At 55.5% G+C, this 20,477-nt stretch overlaps 1 protein-coding gene across 1 annotated transcript in view; it reads left to right on the top strand.

Moving 5' to 3' along the window:
• Positions 1 to 17,685, top strand: part of NRBP1 (nuclear receptor binding protein 1) — a 34,943-nt gene extending 17,258 nt beyond the window's left edge. The window contains 14 exon segments of the mRNA XM_072985340.2: positions 1,300 to 1,394; positions 7,525 to 7,548; positions 12,846 to 12,929; positions 13,055 to 13,113; positions 13,445 to 13,543; positions 14,120 to 14,252; positions 15,627 to 15,729; positions 15,855 to 15,905; positions 16,010 to 16,145; positions 16,257 to 16,295; positions 16,297 to 16,311; positions 16,447 to 16,510; positions 16,610 to 16,665; positions 16,803 to 17,685. Coding sequence (XP_072841441.2) covers positions 1,300 to 1,394; positions 7,525 to 7,548; positions 12,846 to 12,929; positions 13,055 to 13,113; positions 13,445 to 13,543; positions 14,120 to 14,252; positions 15,627 to 15,729; positions 15,855 to 15,905; positions 16,010 to 16,145; positions 16,257 to 16,295; positions 16,297 to 16,311; positions 16,447 to 16,510; positions 16,610 to 16,665; positions 16,803 to 16,901 — 1,057 coding nt within the window. The 3' untranslated portion in view covers positions 16,902 to 17,685.
• Positions 17,686 to 20,477: the final 2,792 nt, after the last annotated feature.

The raw sequence follows: 20,477 nt of genomic DNA, 5'->3' as shown, positions 1-20,477 counted from the left end.
ACGCCTTACTCCAAAACTCCTGATGACCTCCCCCAGTGGTTTAACATAGATTTTAAACAGCATCCGATTTTAAACAGTGCCGGTCCCTGAGGAACCCCCATACTGGAAGCGTACAAGGGGCCGACACCTCCTCCCCTAGCGGAACTCTCTGGACATGGTTCCCGAAGAAGGGTCAGGGCCAGCTCAAGGCTAAGCCCCTAATCCCAACCTCAGAGAATCTGTCCAGGAGGATACCATGGTCGGCGGTATCAAAAGCCACCGAGAGATCTAGGAGTACCAACAAGGCGCATCTGCCCCTGTCAGCCTCCCTTAAAAGGTCATCCTGCGGCATGACCAATGTCGTCTCCGTACCTTGTCGCAGCCTGAATCCGGTGGAATGGGTCCAGGCAAACCTGCTCCTCCAAGTACGGCTGCAGCTGATTCACCACCACCCTCTTGATCATCTTGCCCAGGAATGGTATGTTAGCGATCGGACAGAAATGGTTAGGGTGGTCTGACGCTAACTGGAGGTGTTTGATGATAGATCAGGTGATTATTTCTTTTAAGCAGGAGGGAAGCATTCCTTCCTCAGTGATGAATTAATAATGTTCACGACACAATCGATCATAGCCCCCTTTGTGGCTGTGGTCAGCCACGCCAGGCAAGGATCCAGCGAGGAGGAGGTGGGCCTAAGCCTAACCCTTGACAGCAGGGTCAAACTGAACCCACTGGGCAATGAAAGATTGGTCAGCGAGGGTCGCCCCCGGATCAGCTGGACTACTGGTGGAGTCAGGGTCAGCACAAATGGCCTCGGTTTTTGTTTTTAAAAAGGCTGCAAACTGATCACTGGTGAACTCGAAGCCTTGAATGGCCAGAACTGGTAAGGTCGCAGACCATCCGGAACAATTCCGCTTGTCGGATCACAGCCTCACCAATCCTCTGGATGTTAAAAGTCTTTTTTCTCTGTTCAAGGGTATTAGCATATTTATTGGCCATTGTTTGAACTGCAGCCCTCTTTTGTGCTGACTGATCTCTTCTCCACCTGCTCTCTAGCCACCTCCTTGATAACTTCATAGCTCACAGCCCCTCAGTATAGCAAGGAGCAGTGCAAGCCCTTGAGCAGAGAGGGCAGTTGGGGGTGATCGTGTCAGCCGCCTGGGTCCTCTCGAAATACCACCATCTATTGACCTGTCCCCAGCAGCCTCGGGGGCAGCGTGCGCTGCTGCAGCCTTGCCCCCCCCTCTGAAGCACGCGGTGGGAAGCCTCCCGTGTGGCTGCCCCAATGCCTGACTTTTCCCTGTCTCTTTCTTGTCTTCCCAGTTATCTTCATTCCTGTGACCCCCCCATCATCCATGGGAACTTGACGTGTGACACCATCTTCATCCAGCACAATGGGCTGATCAAGATTGGCTCAGGTAGGACCATATGTGTGTGTGTGTGCGTGTGCGTGTGCGTGTGTGTGTGTGTGTGTGTGTGTGTGTGTGTGTGTGAGAGAGAGAGAGAGAGAGAGAGAGAGAGCCAGGATGGGGAGGGGAGGGGACTGTGGTCCCTCCTCCTCCTCCTGCCTTTTGTCCTGCCCTGTTGGCTCTCCGGCCACCTAGGAGAGGCACATGGGACCTGGCCTGCACCCCATGCCTCTCCCGAATGCCAGGACTGATGTTGGCTCGGCCTGTTGCCTCAGCTGGCTTTGCTCCCTCTGCTGCCCAGGTGTGGTCCTTTCCCGGGGGGGGGGGGACTGCAAACTCCCCGGCCCTCCCTGTCGGTTTCCACTCTGGTTGGAGGGCTCTTTTCCTTCATAGGGGCTTCTCAGCTGGCCAGTGACTGGGAGGAAGGACATGAAGCCCTGAGCAGCCGGCCAGCTGCCAGCCTCTGCTGATCTGCCCCCCCCCCACTCTGGGCGCCTGTGGGGCCCATCCCAAGAGCCTCCTGGCTGCCTTTCCCTCACAGCCCCACAGCCGTCCTTTCCTCTTGAGCTTTCCTGGGGTGGAAATGGCCGATGCCCTCCCAACACGATTGGGGTGGGTAGGTGGGGAGCCGACCCGTGCCTGGAGGGCCTTGAGCCTTTCTGGAGGTCCAGCCCTGCCAGGGACCTTTCTTTGGCCACCGCCACTCTTGTTTGCTTGTCTGGGGGGGGGGGGCGGGCGGTGGCACTGCCGTTCTAGAGCAGAGCTCTCCCTTGTGGCAGAGCAGCTGACAGGGGGCTCAAAATATCCAGCCTGCCCACCCTTCACTCTGGTGGCCTCACGCCAAGGCAAGGGGTCACCCAGCGGAAGGCACCATCCCCCAGCGGCTGTGGCTAGCAGGGATACTCCTGGCACATTCCCCTCCGGCAACATCGGGTCCCAGGAAGGGGTGTGGCTGCCTCAGCTCCTCGAGGTTTGGCCTTGGCACGTTTGGGGCCTCACTTTGCTCTAAAGGAGCCTGGCTTCCAAAGCCGTTCCGTGGCTTCTCTTCGTTTACTGGCTGGTCCTCACTTTAACCGGCCTTTGTGCCCTCTTTTGCCAACAGAGAAATTTGTGAATGGAAGAAACCGGGGGGGGGGTCTTCTTAGTGGAGGAGGAGATTCTCCTTCGCTTCCTGTCCCACAACCTCCCTGTGAGGTAGGCTTGGTAGGCTCCACAGGTGCCCTTGGTCAGCTCCTCCCCTCTGCCTCAGCTAGCATTGAGCTCAGTGAGGGATGATGGGAGTTGTAGTCTGGCTACATTTTTTGGGGGGCAGTCTCTTCATACGTGGCAGCATGTGGGGCTGCTGGAGAGGAATTTGAGAGGGAGGATGTGACCCAGGGCGCCCATGCCGCAGAGGTGGGCCTGGCTGTGTCCTCAGGGCGGACAGTTCCCCCACCCCACCCACAAAGGGGAGGAAAGCTCTGGGCCTGGCCGTCGGCCAGGGAGTCAGTCCGCTTGCACCCCTTTCTTGGGACGGGAAGTGGGGGCGGCTTCCGGGAAGCTTGCCAACTCTCCCTTGCGGGCTTGGGAGTTTGGGGCCCACAGGGACCCAGTGCTGGAGCCGTGGAGTCTGTGGGTGACGGAGAGGCCGCTGCTCGGCAGGGGCAGAGGGGTCAGGGCCAAGCTGGGCTGAGAAGGAGGGCCTGAGCGAGAACCTCTGGGCTGCTGCTCGGGGAGGCCGAGCCCAGAGACCAAGGGACACGAGGCCAGCAGGCAGGCGCCCCAGTGTTGCCACAGGGGAGGTTCTGGGCTGCTGAGATTTCCTCCAGCAGTTGGCGGGGCGGGGGAGCGGGAGCCGCAGGGCTGGTCAGAGGTTCTGGCAGAGCCCGTCCAGCGCCTTCTCCCTCCCTCCCAACGGGTTGCCGGAGGCACGGGGACTGGGGGGGGGCACAGAGCTTCCTGGGTTCTCCTTTACTCGCAGGTACAAGGAGTGGGGAGCACAAATGCAACCGCCTCCGATCCCTGGATCGTGCCTGCAAAGCGCCCCCGCTCCCCTGCATGGGGGCAGCCCAGAGGGGAGGGCGAAGAGCACCTTCCCTTGCGGGCCTGCCTCCTCTTGCCCCCACCCTCTCTCCTCCCCAGGGTCAGTCTGCAGCAAGGCTGGCCTGCTGCCAGGCCCTGAGGTTTTTTTTTCCCCCCAAATTTTTTATTTTTTTAACATAAGGGATGACAGAAAAGAAAAAGGGAATTGGAATTGATGAGGAAGAGGGGAGACAATAACATACTTTCATCCATTTTATACCTATTGTCATATCAAGATTTTAAGTTATTCTATTTACTCTTTTCTGCTTTGTAGATTGAGTTATCATTTCAATATATGCTATTCATAAGCTGCCTGTTGATTCAGTCCACTTGTTAAATAGATCCCATCTTTCTATTGCCTTTTGCAAGGGATAGTCCTTCATGACTTCTGATAAAATGTCCATTTCGGCTATTTCCCGTATCTTTTCAATAAGATCTTCTTGTTTCAGTACCGTTGGTCTTTTCCAATTTTTAGCATATAGAATTCTGGCTGCCGTAACTATGTATATAACTATGTATATAACTATATATTCCTTTGACTTATCTATATTTTCAGGCATCATACTCAATAAAAACAATTCTGGGGTTAATGGCACCTTACAGAGCAATATTTGTTCCAACATAACATGTACTCTTTTCCAATATTGTTTCGCTACTCCACATGACCACCACATATAATAGCTTCCCACTTGTGTTTCACATTTCCAACACTTATTTGATACGTCTGTATACATCTGTGAAAATTTTTCTGGGATCGTGTGCCACTTATAAAACATCTTATATATATTCTCTTTAAAGTTCACCGATCTTGTAAGCTTTATGTTATTTTGCCATATTTTCAGCCATTGATCAATATCAATATTATGCACTATATTTTGAGCCCACTTGATCATACATTCCTTAACCATTTCATCTTGCATTTTAATTTCCAACATATAATTATAAATTTTCTTAACAATTTGTTCTTTTGAACCTAACAAAAGTTTATCAAAAATCGTTTGGTCTGAGTAGAAGCCTTCTATTTTATCTTTCGTATATCTAGATTCTAACTGTGCTCTAGGCCACCAATCAATATATATGTTCTGTGACTCTAGCTCTTCCTTTAGATTTTAGTTCACCATCCTTTTTTAATAGATCTTGATATCTTAGTTTGCTTTTGTCATAAAATTAGGTTGAGTAAAGGCCTCTATCGGTGACACCCATACAGGTATTTTGTAATAAATTTGTTGTACAATTTTCCTCCACATTCCCAGTAAAGCTCTTATCATATGTGAATTGAAATTCTTTTGTTCTTTATCCTTTTTGTACCCATAAATAAGCATGCCAGCCTAATTGCAAATCATGTCCTTCCAAGCTAAGTAATCTATCATTTTCTAGAGTTATCCATTCTTTTATCCAATCTAAGTACAAGATCTATAATACAGAAACCAATCTGGAAAGCCAAAGCCGCCCCTCTGCTTATCATCTTGCATTGCGTTAATTTTAATTCTTGGTTTTTTTTCCTTGCCATATAAATCTCATGATTATCCTATTAAATTCTTTAAAAAAGGACTGTTTTAGTATAATAGGGATTGACTGAAATAAAAATAGGATTTTTGGCAGGATGCTCATTTTGATCGTCGTAATTCTCCCCAGCAGCGATAATTGTAATTTGTCCCATTTCTCCAAATTGTTCTGTATCTCCTTTATTAGTTTCATGCAGTTATCTTTAAACAATGTGCTTGTCTTCTTTGTAATTTGTATTCCTAGATATCGAATTTTTCTTTTCCTCTTGGAAGTTCGTCTTCTCTATTAACTCCTTGTCGTTCTTGTTCTCTCATGTTTTTAGTAAGTATTTTGGTCTTCTTTTGATTTATTCTCATACCTGCCATGTCACCAAAGTTTTTTAACGTTACCATCAAGGCTTCTATTGAATATAGTGGATCTTCCAGTATAATGACTAAATCATCTGCAAAAGCCTGCAGTTTATAGACTTGGCCTTTTACCTTTAATCCTTTCAATTCCTTTTTATCTCTAATTTGTTCATTTAGTATTTCTAGAGTCAAAATAAATAGGAGTGGGGACAGTGGGGACACCCCTGTCTAGTACCTTTCTGTATTTGGATTTCTTTTGATAACTCGCCGTTAATTCTCACTTGTGCCTTTTGTTCAGTATATATTGCTTTAATTAATTTCATAAATCTTTCTCCAACCTGCAGTGTATCCAACGTATATATCAAAAAATTCCTATCAAGATTATCAAAGGCTTTCTCTGCATCATGGCCATCTGTTTCTCTGGGTGTGCTTCTTAATATTCCAAGGAATTTAGAACTATCCTTATATTATTCTTCATCAAAGAGGAACCCAGATTGATCTTGATGTATCAAGTGGATTAAAATTTCTTTTCATTCTAGTTGCCAAGATAGTCGCATATATTTTGTAGTCCACATTCAACAATGAAATCGGCCTATAATTTTGTATTTCTTTACCTTCCGTGTTTTCCTTATGTATAAGAGAAATTATCGCTTCAGTCCATGTTGCTGGTATTTTCCCTTCTTCTTCGACACATTCTAGCAACTTCTTGAATGGCTGGAGTAGCACCTCTTCCAGTTCTTTGTAATATTCCGCTGGTAGCCCGTCCGGACCAGGCCCTGAGGTTGAAGGGGCATGGGTCAGTCCCCCAATGACCATCAGGCATGTGGGAGGGGGGTTGGGTGAAAAGGGGCTGTGTGGGCGGTGGCTTGCAGACTTGGACGGGGTGGTGGTGGCTGGCGCCATGGGGAAAGGGGTGGGGTCTCTTGTCATTGTGTTAGTGCAAACTCCAGAGAGCCTCCGTGCTCTTTTCTCCTCCCGCCTTCACGCCCTCGTTGCTGTCAATAGGCTTGTTTTTTCTGGAAGTCAAAGAAGCTGAGAGAGACCCTCAATCCATCCTCCCTCCCTCCCTCCCTCCCTCCCTATCTTTTCCTTCCTTATCTTTTCCTTCCTTCCTTCCTTCCTTCCTTCCTTCCTTCCTTCCTTCCTTCCTTCCTTCCTTCCTTCCTTCCTTCCTTCCTTCCTTCTCTTTTCCTTCCTTCCTTCCTTCCTTCCTTCCTTCCTTCCTTCCTTCCTTCCTTCCTTCCTTCCTTCTCTTTTCCTTCCTTCCTTCCTTCTCTTTTCCTTCCTTCCTTCCTTCCTTCCTTCTTTCTTTTCCTTTCTTCCTTCCTTCTCTTTACCTTCCTTCCTTCCGCTCTGCGGATGTCCTCTGAGGGACAGCTGTGGCCGTACAGGAGGTTCCCGGGGGCTGGGCACAGAGGCTGCCTGGCAGAGGGGAAGGGTGGGAGACAGGCCAGCCGGTGGGGAGGAGGCCATCAGGGCCATGGGTGGGCAAGCACTTTCTGAGCTGGAAGTGGCAAAGGCAAATCCGAGGGCTTTTTGGCTTCAGTGGGAGGCAAGCGAAGAGGGGAACGGTGGGGCTGCTCTGGCTTTGGGGGAAGGGGAGGGCATTCCCCCCCTTTTTTTTCCCACTGGCTGCCCTGGAGGTCTCTTCTGTTGAAGGGCACTGGCTTTCTCTGGGAAGGTCCTGGCCTGCCGGTCCCTGGAGGAGCCGAGGGCACAAGGGGCGAGGAGTGCACGAGGGTGTCGGGCTCTGCAAGATGGCCCTTTTTTCCCTCCAGTGGCTCCTGGCCCTCCTCCTTTCTCCCACCACCTGGGGTGGGGTTCAGGGGTCTCGATACAGGTCAAAGGGGGGGTCCTGAATGAAGGCTCGGGGCATGGCTGGGGAGGGGAAGGGAGGGGAGAGGTGGGGAGGCGCGTTGTCTGCCCTGGCCTCTGGGAGCGTTCCCGCCCCGCCCCCCCCCCCCCGGGCATAGGGCTGGGGTAGAGAACAGAAAGCCCTGCCGGGCACCACGTTCTGATCAGCCCCCTGGTCTCGCCAGGACGGCAGCCTCTCCCCCCCCCCCCCAGCTCTCCCCCCTGCTCCTGCGGCGGCGGGGGGGGGGCAAGTCCCACTTCTGTGATGGGCAGCTGATCTCCCTCTCCTCAGGATGCAGAAGGAGGTCGGCCTTGTTTTATTGCCTGCTTATGGGCTGCTTCTCTCTCTTCTCTCCCTTTCTCGCCAACAGTCTTTCATAGGATTTTTGCTAATGGTGAGCAAATTTCTCTGCTCTGTGACGTGACTGTAATCTTCTCAAAGTAGAAATGTACACATATGTATACATATATGACTGTGTTTAGTTTATATATATACACATATACATATATATATGTAAAGCGTCTTTTTTCCTCCCCCTCCTCCAGTGTTCCTTGCTTAGCAGGCTGGTGTGTGTGACTCTTTCTAGCCTAGCTGTGCCCCCCTCCCGCCTCTCTACTTCCACCCCCCCCTCAGTTTTGGTTGGAGGGAGAGCCGGGCCCCTTCCCTCTCCTCCTCTCGCCTGCTGCATGCCGCCTCCCGCATGTGGCCTGGGCTGCCCTTCGGCTGGAGAGGTGCTGCTGCCGCCCCCCGCCCCCCCCCTTTTGCTCCCTGCCCCCCCTCCCCTGTTGGCCAGCGTTGGGGCCTTGCTCGCAGCTTGCTTGCACCTTCTGTGGAGACAGGGCGGCTGCCTCCCTGCTTTGGGCCAGCCATGGGCCCCTCCAGGTTTCCTCTGTCTGCTCTGCCTCCTGGGGGGGGGGGTTGCCGCCTCTGCCTGGGGAGGGAGGCAAGGGTGCCCGGCTGGGCAGCAGAAGCTGGCGGAGCCCTGAACACCCCCTGCTCCCGGAGCTGCCCCTTCTCTCACCTGCCGGCATTCCCTCCTCCTCCTCGGGAGCAGTGGCCCTGAGTCGCTGCAGGGTGGCTCTCTGACCGAAAGGGGGTGCGGGAGGCCAAGAGGGGCCCCAGGAACGTTCCTGACCTGCAGGAGAGGGGGGGGGTGAGCAAGAGCCGATGCTGCAGCAATGGAGCCCGGGGCCGCATTGAGGTCCTGTGAGGAGCAGCCGTGGGGCCGTGGAGGACCCGTAGGCGAATGCTTCGCTTTGGCCAGGCAGGAGGGCCCTGGCAGCGCTGGCCAGGGTGCTCTCGGGAGTGTATGTGTGTGGAGTGGCTCAGCCGGAAGCAGGACTGGGCCCTGGGCCGGAGGGAGAGGTGGAGGAACTGGCCGTGGCGGCGATGGTGCAGAGGTGGCAGGTAACAGGGGTGGCCAGGGAGCTTTGACCCCTTGCTGTGGCCGTGCATGGGATGCCCTCGGGAAGGAGGGAGCCCTTCAGCCTTGCTTGTCTGAGGCTGAAGCCCAGGGGTGTGAGAGAGGGCAGCGTGCTCGGTGAGGCCGGGGGGAGCCTCGGTGGAGCTTCTGCTGTATGTAGGTCGGAGTGACCTACAGCTGACACTCCCCCAGAGGAACCAAGGAAGCCTGGTGGAAGATCTGCTGGGGATCAGCCCGGCTGCTGCCTCAGCCCCTTCAGCCCAAGAAGGGACTTGGCCAAGAGGTCTCCTGATTGCAAAGGACCCTCACCACCTTCAGCTGAAGGAGCCCAGACAGCACCAGATCCTCCTTGCGGGAGCCGAGCCTCGTCTCCTGTGGCTACAGTGAATTTCTCTTAAAAGTCAAGTTTTAGAAAAAGTGGAATGTGTTTGGTTGTTGTCGGTTTTTTGGGCTCTTTGGCCGTGTTCTGGAGGTTTTTCTTCCTAATGTTTCGCCAGTCTCTGTGGCCAGCATCTTCAGAGGACAGGAGTCTCAGATAAGAGTTCTAATTCCTGTGAAGGTGCTGGCCACAGAGACTGGCGAAACGTTAGGAAGAAAAACCTCCAAACAGCCCAAAAAACCATTGGATCACGTCCTGGGAAAGCCTTCGAGCATACATTGAGATGTATTTCCTAGGAATGAATTTTTGCGAATTGAAGGCAATAAATTTTTGGGAGAGATCCAGAAAGCCATGTGCTGAAGAAGAGTCGCTGCTCCTAAGGTTCCCTCAGCGAGTCTTCCTCTTGAGGAGGGGGGGAAGGAAGGAAAGGAAGGAAGAAAGGAAGGAAGGGAGGAAGGGAGGGAGGAAAGGAAGGGAGGGAAGGAAGGAAGGAAGGAAGGAAGGAGAGGGAGGGAGGGAGGGAGGAAGGAAGGAAGGAAGGAAGGAAGGAAGGAAGGAAGGAAGGAAGGAAGGAAGGAAGGAAGGAAGGAAGGAAGGAAGAAGGAAGGAAGGAAGGAAGGAAGGAAGGAAGGAAGGAAGGAAGGAAGGAAGGAAGGAAGGAAGGAAGGAAGGAAGGAAGGAAGGAAGATGCTCGTGGCCTCATGTCAAAGATGCTCGTGGCCTCATGTCAAGACAGGACGGGGATCTTCCCACCAGGTCTTCTGCTTCGCTCAACAGCAGTGGCTACTCTAGCTCCACATCTTGCTCCCTAGGCCCGCGGTCAGCCAGGGAGCTCTCTCTCTCAGCGTAGAGGCCTTGTGAGGTGGGGCTTGTTGGTAGCCCTCACCAGCCTCCCGATAGCCCTCTGCTTGGGAAGCTAGGGTTGTGCCCGTGGCTGATGCCCCCACCTCTGTCCCGGCAGAAGACACCCACCCACTGGTTTGGCTTCACTCTCTTGCCTTGAGGCTTCGGGGTGAACAGAGCCCTGCTTCTCCAAAAGGAAAGGGTCCAGAGCTTGGTTGGCACCACAGACATTGGCCACGTTGGACCTTCCGAGTGCAAACAGGGCAGTCCTGGAACGAGCTGGAATTTTCAGCGTGTATACATTACTGAAACAGCAACGTCTACATTGGCTTGGGCATGTTGTGAGAATAGCTGATGGTTGGATTCCAAAGGATCTCCTATATGGAGAATTAGTGCAGGGAAATCGCCCCAGAGGGAGACCACAGCTGCGATCCAAGGAGATCTGCAAGCGGGATCTGAAGGCCTTAGGAATGGACCTCAACAGATGGGAAACCCTGACATCTGAGCGTTCAGCCTGGAGGCAGGCGGTACATCACGGCCTCTCCCAATTTGAAGAGACCCTCGTCCAGCAGGCTGAGGCCAAGAGGCCGTCCCGAAACCAGCAAAACCAGGGATCTGGACAGGGGACAGACTGTATTTGTCTTCATTGTGGAAGGGATGGTCACTCTCGAATTGGCCTTCTCAGCCACACCAAACGCTGTTCCAAGTCCTCCATACAGAGCATGTTATCATCGTCTCTCAAGATGGAAGGAGACCTTATTACCTTTTGAGTGTCTTCATTTCATGAAAACATGTCCTGCTCTGCAAGATGCAGCCGCCAGCCAAAGGGGCTGAAGGAGATGGTGGCTTTTAGCATTTGAGACAAAAGAAGGAATAAAACATAATCTAAAACCAGGAACCAAACTTTCCACTTGGAGGATGCATGAGGACTCCTGTGGTATTTTGGAAGCTGCATTTTGTACCTACAGATATGGAAGAAAGAAACATCTTTAAGACGAAAAGTAGAACCCTAACATCCCAACAAAGAGGTAAAAGGAGCCATAGACTTGGAAGTAACACTCGAATTTTAAAAGCCCACTAACTGGTGGTCGTCTGTATCAGGGATAAAGCACCATCATCTTCAGAGGATAGACAGTCTGGGCTCTAGTCCATGAAGCTGAGAGCCACAGTAAAGTTTGTTCGTCTTTCAAGTGCCACAGGAAACGTCATTTCCGGAAAAGGTGTGCCTACGGGCTGTCCTGAGCTGGTGGCTTTATCCCACCCCACCGGAGCAAGCAAGCCTTGACTGGTCCCCATCGTCGGAGGCGGATTTCTTGTTTGCCATTTACAGGGCAGAAGCAGAGGAGGAGGAAAGGCCCTGTGAACGGGGGGGGGGGGGTTTCCTCCCTTTGGGTTGCTGGCGGCTTTCAAACCCTGATGAGGACAAGCCCGAGGGAAGCTGGGCTGCATGGTGGGCCCCCTCCCTGGCTCTGAGGTAGGGAGAGGCCTTACCTTCTAGAGCAGGTGGACACGGTGGCCTTCCTGCTTCTAGTCCCAGCAGCAGCAGCAGCAGCAGCTGGTCCCCGTCCCCCCTCCCCACCCCTGGTGGCTTGCTGGTGGCAAGCTGAAGTTGGCTTCTGCTCCCTTCCCTGCTCTGCTCGGGTCTGTGTGTGTGTTCTTTGTCTCGTGTCTGGCCTCGAGGCGTGCCTGGCTGCTGCTTCAGTGCCACTGGCTGGGCTGTGCGCTGGCCCCTGGATTTTGGGGGCGGATTGGTCTCTGCTCCGTCCTCCTCCTTGCTCTGCCTGTGGGACTCTTTGTGTCTTGGGGGGGGAGAGGCACCAGCAGTGGGGGAGACCCCCCCAACAGCCCACTTCTCCCTTCTGGTGGGGCCAGTCCCAGCCGGGGGTCTGTCCGGTGCAGTGGGGCTCGACCTTCAGAGTGTGGACAGCCTTGGGCCAGAAGGGAGACTCGGATCCTCCCTCATTGTTGGCCCCAGGCCGACGCTGGCAGAGGTTTTAGGCCAGCCCATGGCTCGCCCACTGCCTGGAACGAGCAGCATTTTACTTTTACTTGGTGTTGAAAGTGATAATGTCTCATCCCCCCATCTTACACCCCCCCCGAGAAGACAGGAGGGCTGAGGGCTGTCCTGCCCTCCGTGGCTTTGTCTTGGTCCAGGGAGAGCTCCTTTGTGAGTAGCTGGGCCGTTTGGGGTCTGTTTCCTTTGCCCTTCTCCTCCCTGCCGATCCCCTGTGCCTTTTTTTATTAATCTAGGTGACAGATTTCTTTCACTCAAGCCCTGGCTGGGCCCAAGGGAGTGGGGCTGACCAGACCCTCCTCCCTGGCCTGGCTGTTTCTGGGCTGTGTCTTTTCTTGCCTTGGCGAGGGCTGCTGGTCGGCTGCCTGGAGGTTGGCTCGCTGGGCTGCCTCCTGGGTGAGGTGGGGTGCCGTCGAGAACCGTTGGCAGAGGGTCCCTTCCATGGGGAGGGTGGGGCAGGTGGGCAGGGTGCCAGCCCGGGGGGGGAGAAGCGGAGGATTCCTCCCCCGAATGCCGTGGGTGGCCTTGAAGGAGGGCTGCCTCTCCGACACCCCCCCCAAAGGAAGCTCCTGTCTGCCACCTTCGCTGTCCGTATTCCGTCCCCTGAAGGTGAGGCTGCTTTTTCTGCCCATGGCATTAAAGTGGCAGGAGCAGCAACTCCTAGCATTCCTCTGGCTTCTCGTGTCTTCTGTGGGGCGGGGGGGGCGGTGGCCAGTGGGGAGGAGAGGACTTGCCTTCTGCCTTGGTCTCTTCTTCCTTTCGGGCGGAGGAGGCACTCGCCCACCTGCCCGCCCGCCCATGCTCTCAGCCTCCTATTCCTGGTGGGCTTCCTTTGACCTGGGCTGGGGTGGGAAGAAGGGGGACTTCTGGCTGCACTTACCCCTCAGCCCCTTGCTTCTGGAGGGGGGGGGCGGTCCGGCCAGAGGCTGGACCGCTCCTTGGGCTGTATCTTTTCTTGCCTTGGCGAGGGCTGCCGCCCAGCTGCCACCCCCAGGGAGGCCTGTGACCGGCGGCTCTTCTGCTCTCTTCTAGTTGCCCCCGACACCATCAACAACCACGTGAAGACGTGTCGTGAGGAGCAGAAGAACCTCCACTTCTTTGCTCCGGAATATGGCGGTATGGAATGGGTGGGGAGGGGGTTGGAGAGCTGTTCCCCCCGCCCCTCCTGACGGCATCCTCACTTTGCTGGGGACTGGGTGACTCCAGCCTCTGGTGCTGAGCACGATGGCTTTGTCTTCCAGAAGTGGTTCACGTCACGACAGCGGTGGACATCTACTCGTTTGGGATGTGTGCGCTGGAGGTGAGGGTTGAGGGAGGGCTGGGCCCAGGAGGGGGCGGGGAGATGGAAGGCCCTTCTTGTCAAGCTCTCAGTGGCCACAGGAGAGCTGCAGCCGGCGGATAGCCACCCGCAGCACACACCGCCTACCATCAGGCAGACCTTCTTAAGGTTTAGAGTTGGAGGGGTGGTGCCTGCCAGGGAGCACGGCTGTTCTGGCGCACGGACATGGATGTTGCGAAGCGGCATGAAGATTTGCCCAAGGGGAACTGCGTCCGTGGCCATGTGAGTGCCTGCCTTGGAAAACCAGGGATGCCCACGGGACCTCTTGGCCCTGCTTTGTCTTCTTCCGCAGATGGCAGTGCTGGAGATCCAGGGCAATGGGGAGTCCTCCTACGTTCCCCAGGAAGCCATTAACAACGCCATTCAGTTGCTGGAGGACCCCCTGCAGCGGGTAAGGCTCCCTTGTCCCCACGGCCAGGGAGGGGAAGGGAAGAGAAGCGGGGAAGCGAGTGGCATACGTGCCTTGCACAAGTTGAAGGGGCAGATGATGTGAGCAGAGGGCAGCGTGCGTACGCAGGCTCTCCTGCCTTGTGCACCACCACCACCCCCTTGCTTTTGAGGCACTTCTTTGCTTTGGCTGGACTAGATTTCCTGCTGGCTGATCATGGCACCTTCCCAAAATTGCAACACGACTCACACAACAACCACAGTATGGTTGACTTTGTAAATAGGTGAATGCCGAAAGAGATCTGTTTGGAAACAGCCTAAGGCCAGAATCCTCTTGGTGCTCGCTGAAGGTAACTTGGCGCTGGCCGTGGGCGCCTCTCCAGCTTCGCTGCGGCCGTTTTCTCAGGACGAGACAAGCCTTCTGAGAGCCAGCACCAGGGAGCTTCTGTGGCCTTGGTTAGCTGGAGGGCGTGGGCTTTCGCTGCTCCCTGGGGGCTGGTGGACAATTGGGCCTCCTCCTCCTTCATCCCAGCCACCCTCCCTCTCTCTCTCTCTCTCTCTCCCCCCCCCCCAACCCCAGGAGTTCATTCAGAAGTGCCTGGAACCCCAGCCCGGCAGGCGACCCACGGCCCGGGAGCTCCTCTTCCATCAGGCCCTCTTTGAAGTCCCTTCCTTAAAGCTTCTGGCTGCTCATTGCATCGTGGGCCATCAGCGTGAGTATCACCAGTGGAGGGAGAGAGAGCACGTGTGTGTGCACGCACGCGCACTGCAGGGTCTCTCACTCTCTCTTATTTGCAGCCAGTCTTCCCCCACCTCCTGCCTTGCGCTCACCCTCTTGCTCCGTAGCTAGACCAGCACCACCTCAGACACCAGGATGGAAAAAGAGAGACAAGGAGTTGTGAGCCGAGCAAGGAGTGCCGGAGCCTTTCCTGACCCCAGCGAGAGGCCTGGCGTGGGTCCAGAGGAGTGTGTGCAGAGTTGTGGGTGGTACCCCACCCAAACACCCAGGGCCAGAAAATACCAAGGGGAATAAAAGGACAATCGTTTCCAGAGGAGGAATTCTGGGCCAGCCCTGTAGGCAGCTTCAGGCAGCAGAAACAGCCCAGAGACTTGTGCCAGAAGAAAATCTGGTTGGGTTTCTTGGGACTGTTCTTTTCTCTGTGTGTTTTGTTCCGAGGGACAACAACCGACATGGCAGATAGACAGCCTTTGGGGCCGTTGTGTGCCCCCGTGCAGGGTGTACAACACCTGTGAAGTGACTTTGTGGGACTTGAGTGTCCTGTCCTGATTTTTGAGGATGTGAAGATGCCTCGGCCGGGCCCTCCCAGTTCTAGAGCTGTGAGAAGAGAAAATAAATGGACTGCTTCTCTTGCAGGCATCGTAACTCTGTCCCTCTGTGCTTGACAAGTTAATGATGCAGGCGACACGTTGCGTCTCTCCCCCCCCCCCCCCCGCCGCAAGCTAGCCGGGGGTACTCATTGAACCGACCCCGAAAGGGTAGAAGGCTGAGTCTACCTTGAGCCGGCTGCCTGGGATTGAACCTCCAGGTTGTGAGCACAGTCTGGGCTGCAGAACCGGGAGCTTAACGACGAGGCTCCCAGAGGTTTCTTGACTGCCCCCAGTGTGGAAGCTGCTGCCGGACAGAGCTGGCCCGTTCACGGAGTGGCACGTGGCCCTGCTGGGATTTCCTGGGTAGTCCCGACCAGTCCTGCTCCGTCAGGCACTGGCTTGGGTTTTAGCCCATAGACCCAGTTTGGGGAGAGGCTGTTGGCCTCCTTTTCTCCTCCCAGCTCAGAACCTCCCTGATTTGCTGCTGTTGCTGCAGTGATGCACCCTGCAAGCCATTGGCAGGCAGGGGTGCTGGGCGGGGGATGTCTCTGGACCACTTAAATGGTGTTGGTCCCAGTATGGGAGCCACCCTCCTTCCCGGATCTGGTGTGTTTGGTCTTGGGAGGGAGGAAACAAAGGCGTGAGGAGGGCCCCATCTCTCTTGGCAAGACGTTGGTTAAGGCATCGGCCCTGCCCCCCACCCCTTTCAGGAAGTGCCTGAATGGCTCTTGGACGCCATGCTTTTTATCTCATGACAGATATGATTCCGGAGAACGCGCTGGAGGAAATGACAAAGAACCTGGACATGAGCGCCGTGCTGGCCGAGATCCACCACGCTGACCGCGAGGGTGTCCGCATGATGTGAGGCTCTTTTGGGGGCTGGGAGCGGTGGCGATTCGCACCCATTCCCCTTGTCCTTTTGCAGGGGGTGGGGTGAGGAGGTCCCTCGGGCGGGTCTCTCTGACCCGGTGTTTGCTTCTTTCCAGCTTCTCCCAGTCTCCAGCGCTGGAGCTGGACAAGTTCCTGGAGGATGTGAGGTAAGTCCCTCCCTGGGTGAGAGGGAAGATGTGGCCAGGAACCTCGTGTGTGAGGAGGCATCATCACCTGACTTCCCTCCCTACCTCCCTCCCTCCCCTCCCAGGAATGGCATCTACCCCCTCACTGCCTTTGGCCTGCCCAGACCTCAGCAGCCGCAGCAAGAGGTGGTGAAATCCCCCATTGCACCCCCCTCGGTTAAGACGCCGACGCCAGAGCCGGCGGAAGTGGAGACACGCAAAGTGAGTGGCCGACTCCTGGCTCCAGAGAAGGGGTGTGTGTGCCCCCCCCCACTCCCAGCCCCATTGCCTTGGCGTCTGCTCACTGGCCCCCTTCCCCTCCTTTGCCTTCAGGTGGTGTTGATGCAGTGCAACATTGAGTCCGTAGAGGAGGGGGGTGAAGCATCATGTACGTATGCCCGGTTCGGGCTCTTGTCCATGGGTGGCGGGTGGCGGGCACACACACAGAGGGAGGGGCCTTGGGCTTTCCCTCTCGGATTCTCTCTCTCTCTCTCTCTGAGTCCCTCTCCGTTTGCTTGGCCAGTTGACGTTGCTGCTGAAACTGGAAGACAAGCTGAACCGGCACTTGAGCTGTGACCTGCTGCCCAGTAAGTCCCTGTCTGACCCCCAGTCGCCACTTCCCTTGCCTGGTAGGCTGCGAGGGGCTGACGGCAGGCTCACCGCCCTCCCTTTCCTGCCTCCTGCAGGTGACAATATCCAGGAGCTGGCGGCTGAACTGGTCCAGCTGGGATTCATCAGCGAGGTAAGGCACCTGGAAGAGGCAGGCAGGCAGGCAGGCCGGATGGCCGGCCCCTTTCCCCCTGTGGCCAGAGAGGGCGGAGGGGCCGCCCTCTCCTCCTCCTCCTCCTTCGCCTCACCTGGCCCTCTTTCTCCTCGCAGGCTGATCAGAGTCGGCTTAGCTGCTTACTTGAAGAGGCGTTCAACAAGTTTGTCTACTCACGGAATGGAGGGATGGCGACCGTCACTGTATCGACCTAAGGCCCCCTTGCCAGCCAGCGGTGCCCCCCGCCTTCCTCCCTCGGAGGAGAGGGCTGCCCAGAAGGCCTTCTTCTGCCGCCGTTGCTGCGCCTGCTCCGCCACCGCCGTTGCTCTTTTGGGTGGGCCCCCTGCACGTGTGGTTGCTGGAGGGCCCCGCAGACAATCGCTGCCGCTGTCGGGGGGAAAGAAGGCACAGCCGGTGGGGCAGGAAGGGGGCTGTGTGCCTTGTCAGTATTATTTCCCCGGGCCAGTGGCCTCCCCCCCCCCCCCCAGCTCATGCATGGAGTTTTCTTTGGCTTGAATTGTACAGAGGTTTTTTTTTGCACAGCACAGAGATGTCTGTCTTGTTATTTAAGGAGGGAGGGAGGGAGGGAGGGGCTCATTCCCACCCCACCGTTTCTTGGCCTCTCCTTATGCCCACCATCTCCACCACTAAGGTCACTCTGCCCACCTCAGCCCCACATGCACACCTCCTTTGTGGCACGCTTTGCACCACCGAGCGGCGAGGCTCCCTTGGGGCCCCAGCGTAGGCTGGCAGGCAGACAGGTGAGCGAGCGATCGAGCGAGCAGGCGGACAGGGGCTCCCAGTGCAGCAGGCAGGAGGGGCCACCAGGATGGGGGGGTAGCCATGGAGTTTTGTGTGTGTGTGCGTGTGCAAAAGTGAGAAACCGCCTCTTCTCCGGTATGTGGGGCTGGGCCATGAAAGAGGCCTCCCCTTTCCTGGGCCATGGACGCTCCATGTGTTGTTTCTGTTCCTATTTTTAATAAACCATTTTGTAAATAAGCAGCTGCAGACCTTCTGTGCCTGGTGTGGCCTTGCCTGGAATTGGGGCTTTGTGTGTGTGTGTGTGTGTGTACGTGCGTGGGGGGGGGCTCTGGGTCTGTCTGCAGCCCTGCACTGGTGGGCCGGTGGGTGGAGGGCTTTTGAGGCTGGCCCCCCCTTTGGGGGAGAGAGCAGGGGGAGTGTTCCAGAGCCCCTCCTCTTCCCTTCAGGCCCCTTATCTCGGCACCGTCTCTCCCTCCCACTGCTTTGGTTGGTGCAGAAGCCACTGCCGCCCATCGTGCCCAGGCGGGCGGGAGGTAACCAGAGGCAGCAGCAAAGTGTATGGGGGGGGAGTATGGAAGCTGCCTCCCACTCACAGACCCTGCCTCCCTACTGGGCCAAGTAGCGCTGCCTCCAAGCCGGGCCGGCCTGGGCCTTCATCCCACCCCACTTTCAGGCAATGTCTTTGGTCCAAGGGGTTTTCCCGCTGCCTGATACCCTACAGTCAAGAGGCATTTGGCACAAAGGTCCCAAACCAGGGCTTTTTGCAGGTGCTGGCTGCTCCAAAGGCGGCCGCCCCCGCCCTTCCCTGCGAGGAGGCCCGGCCTCGGTTCAGCAGAGGGTACGGGAAGCTGCCTTCCAGATGACCAGACACCAGCCTAGCCCATTAGAGCCTTCCTTGCCCTGGGTGGGCTTCGTGGAAAGCGAGTGCCCGGCCGGGGCAATGAGGGGAAGCCTCTGCCAAGGAGGGCCCGCCACTCCCGCCAAGGAGCCGCTCTGCCCAGGGATGAGGACGGAGCTGAAATGCCAGAGGACGCGAGGCTAAGCCTTCTCCTCCTGTCTGTTCCTGAGCCACGTGTCCAGAGGCCAGGGCCCTTCACCAAGCATGACCCCTCCAAGCCTCATACCTTTGCCAGGCTGGTTTCCTTTGTATCCCTAACCCTAACCTTTGACTGGGGGGTGGGTGGTTGTGAGAAACTCTATGGGGTGTTCTGGAAGACATGGGTGTCCCTCAGCACTTCATGGTCCTGATGCATTACTTTTACTACCATTAGGACAAAACACAGAGAGAAACTAGGTTCAGAGGAAGGCTGAGTGAAACTTGGTAGAAGAAACATCTATAACTTAAGCTATGCAGATGACACCATCTTACAGGCAGAAAGCAGCAGTGACCTGAAATGACCTTTAGTGAAAGGAGAAAGTACCGAAGCAGGACTGCCACTGAACATCAAGAAGACAAAAATCATGGCTACAGAAGGACTACACAACTCGGAAGGTTCACAGTGAAGATAATGGAAAGAGAGACTGTATACACCTTGGTTCAATCACCAATTCGAATGGCGACCGCAGCCAAGAAATCAGAGGAAGACAAGACTCGGAAGAGAAAGAAAGAATTGGAAAATATAAGGAAGTGTAAGGATGTGTCACTGGAGACCCAAGATCATCCAGTCTAGTATTTCCGATCATCATGTATGGGTGTGAAAGCTGGACAGTGAAGAAAGCTGACAAGGAAAATAATTCGTTGGAAATGTGCTGCCAAAGGAGAGCTTTGTGGCTACTCTAGACTGCCAGAAATATTAACAAGTGGGCCCTAGAGCAAATCTAGCTTGAACTTTCTCTGGAGGCAAACAATTATGAAACTGAGGCTGCCATAGTTTGAGCACCTCATGTGAGGGCAAGATTTGCTAGAAAAAAAATGCTGCAAGAAGTTGCAGACAGCAAGAGGAATACCAAGGACTATCGTTAGGTGCTGTCAAGTGACCTGTGCTTTTATCGTGACCCTCTGGATCAGCGATCTCCAAAATGGCCTGTTCTCAACAGTCCTGCTCAGCTCTTGCAAAGTCAAGCCTGTGGGTTCCTTTTGGGAGTCAGTCCACCTCCTGTTGGGTCTTCCTCGTTTCCTGCTGCCTTCTGCCTTTCTCGTGTTTCTTGTCTTTACTAGGGAATCCTGTCTGTTGAGAACTGTACATTGTGGGTGTTGCTCATCCATGGGGTGCCCTAAATCAGAGGTGACTTGATGGCCCATGACAACAGCAACAGGCATGGCCCCCAGTGACATACAGAAAAAGGGTAGCAGCTAATACTGAAAACTTCCCTAAACAATCTGATAGAACCCATTTTTTGGCTACTTCTCCCTTCCTAGATTAAAATCAAGCAACAGTTTTTTCCCCCCTGAGCGTCTGTGAATCTTGAAGGAACAGCAGAGAATGCTGGAGCTGTGCTGAGTCTCCAAGCCTGACAGGCTTGGGGGGGGGGGTCAGGAGCAGCAGGGGTGGGGGGTGGGGCAAGGGCAGAAGCTGGGATGGGGAGCGGTGGGCCAGCCATGGCCAGCTCCTCATTTCGGGGGGGGGGGGCACTCCTGCACACCTGGCAGCCCTCCCTACCTCTCAGGTCACCCAGCAGGTCGGGGGGGGCGCGTTTTGGGGGAGTCGCTCAGGAACGGCTGGCACCCCGCCGCCTGCTCCATCGCCACCTCCCAACCCGCTCTCCAGGCTCTGGGGCTATTGCTGCGGCCTTGGTTTTTGGTGAATGTCTGGGGAAGACGGAGGCGGAGCGGGAGGAGGCCGAGGGCCAGGCCCAAGTTCACACCCCACCTCAGGCCTTCGTCCTGAGAATGGGGCAGCTGCACCCCAGGCGCAGACATGCAGCCGTAGGCCGCGGCAGAGAGCGGCGTGCGAGAGACTGCTTGTGGCGCTTGGTGTGTGCACCTGCGCCTGGAAGCCACTTCCTGGAACAGGGAGAAGGGCGACAAGCTCCCCACTTCATGCCCCCTCCTTTCACCCACGGGGGAAGGCGAGGAAGGACTCAGAGAC

The sequence above is a fragment of the Pogona vitticeps genome, chromosome 1, assembly GCF_051106095.1.
Source record: "Pogona vitticeps strain Pit_001003342236 chromosome 1, PviZW2.1, whole genome shotgun sequence".
NCBI classification, from domain to species: Eukaryota; Metazoa; Chordata; class Lepidosauria; order Squamata; family Agamidae; genus Pogona; species Pogona vitticeps.
Note: the sequence above shows the minus strand (reverse complement) of the source record. Positions and strands in the feature narration are given on the sequence as shown.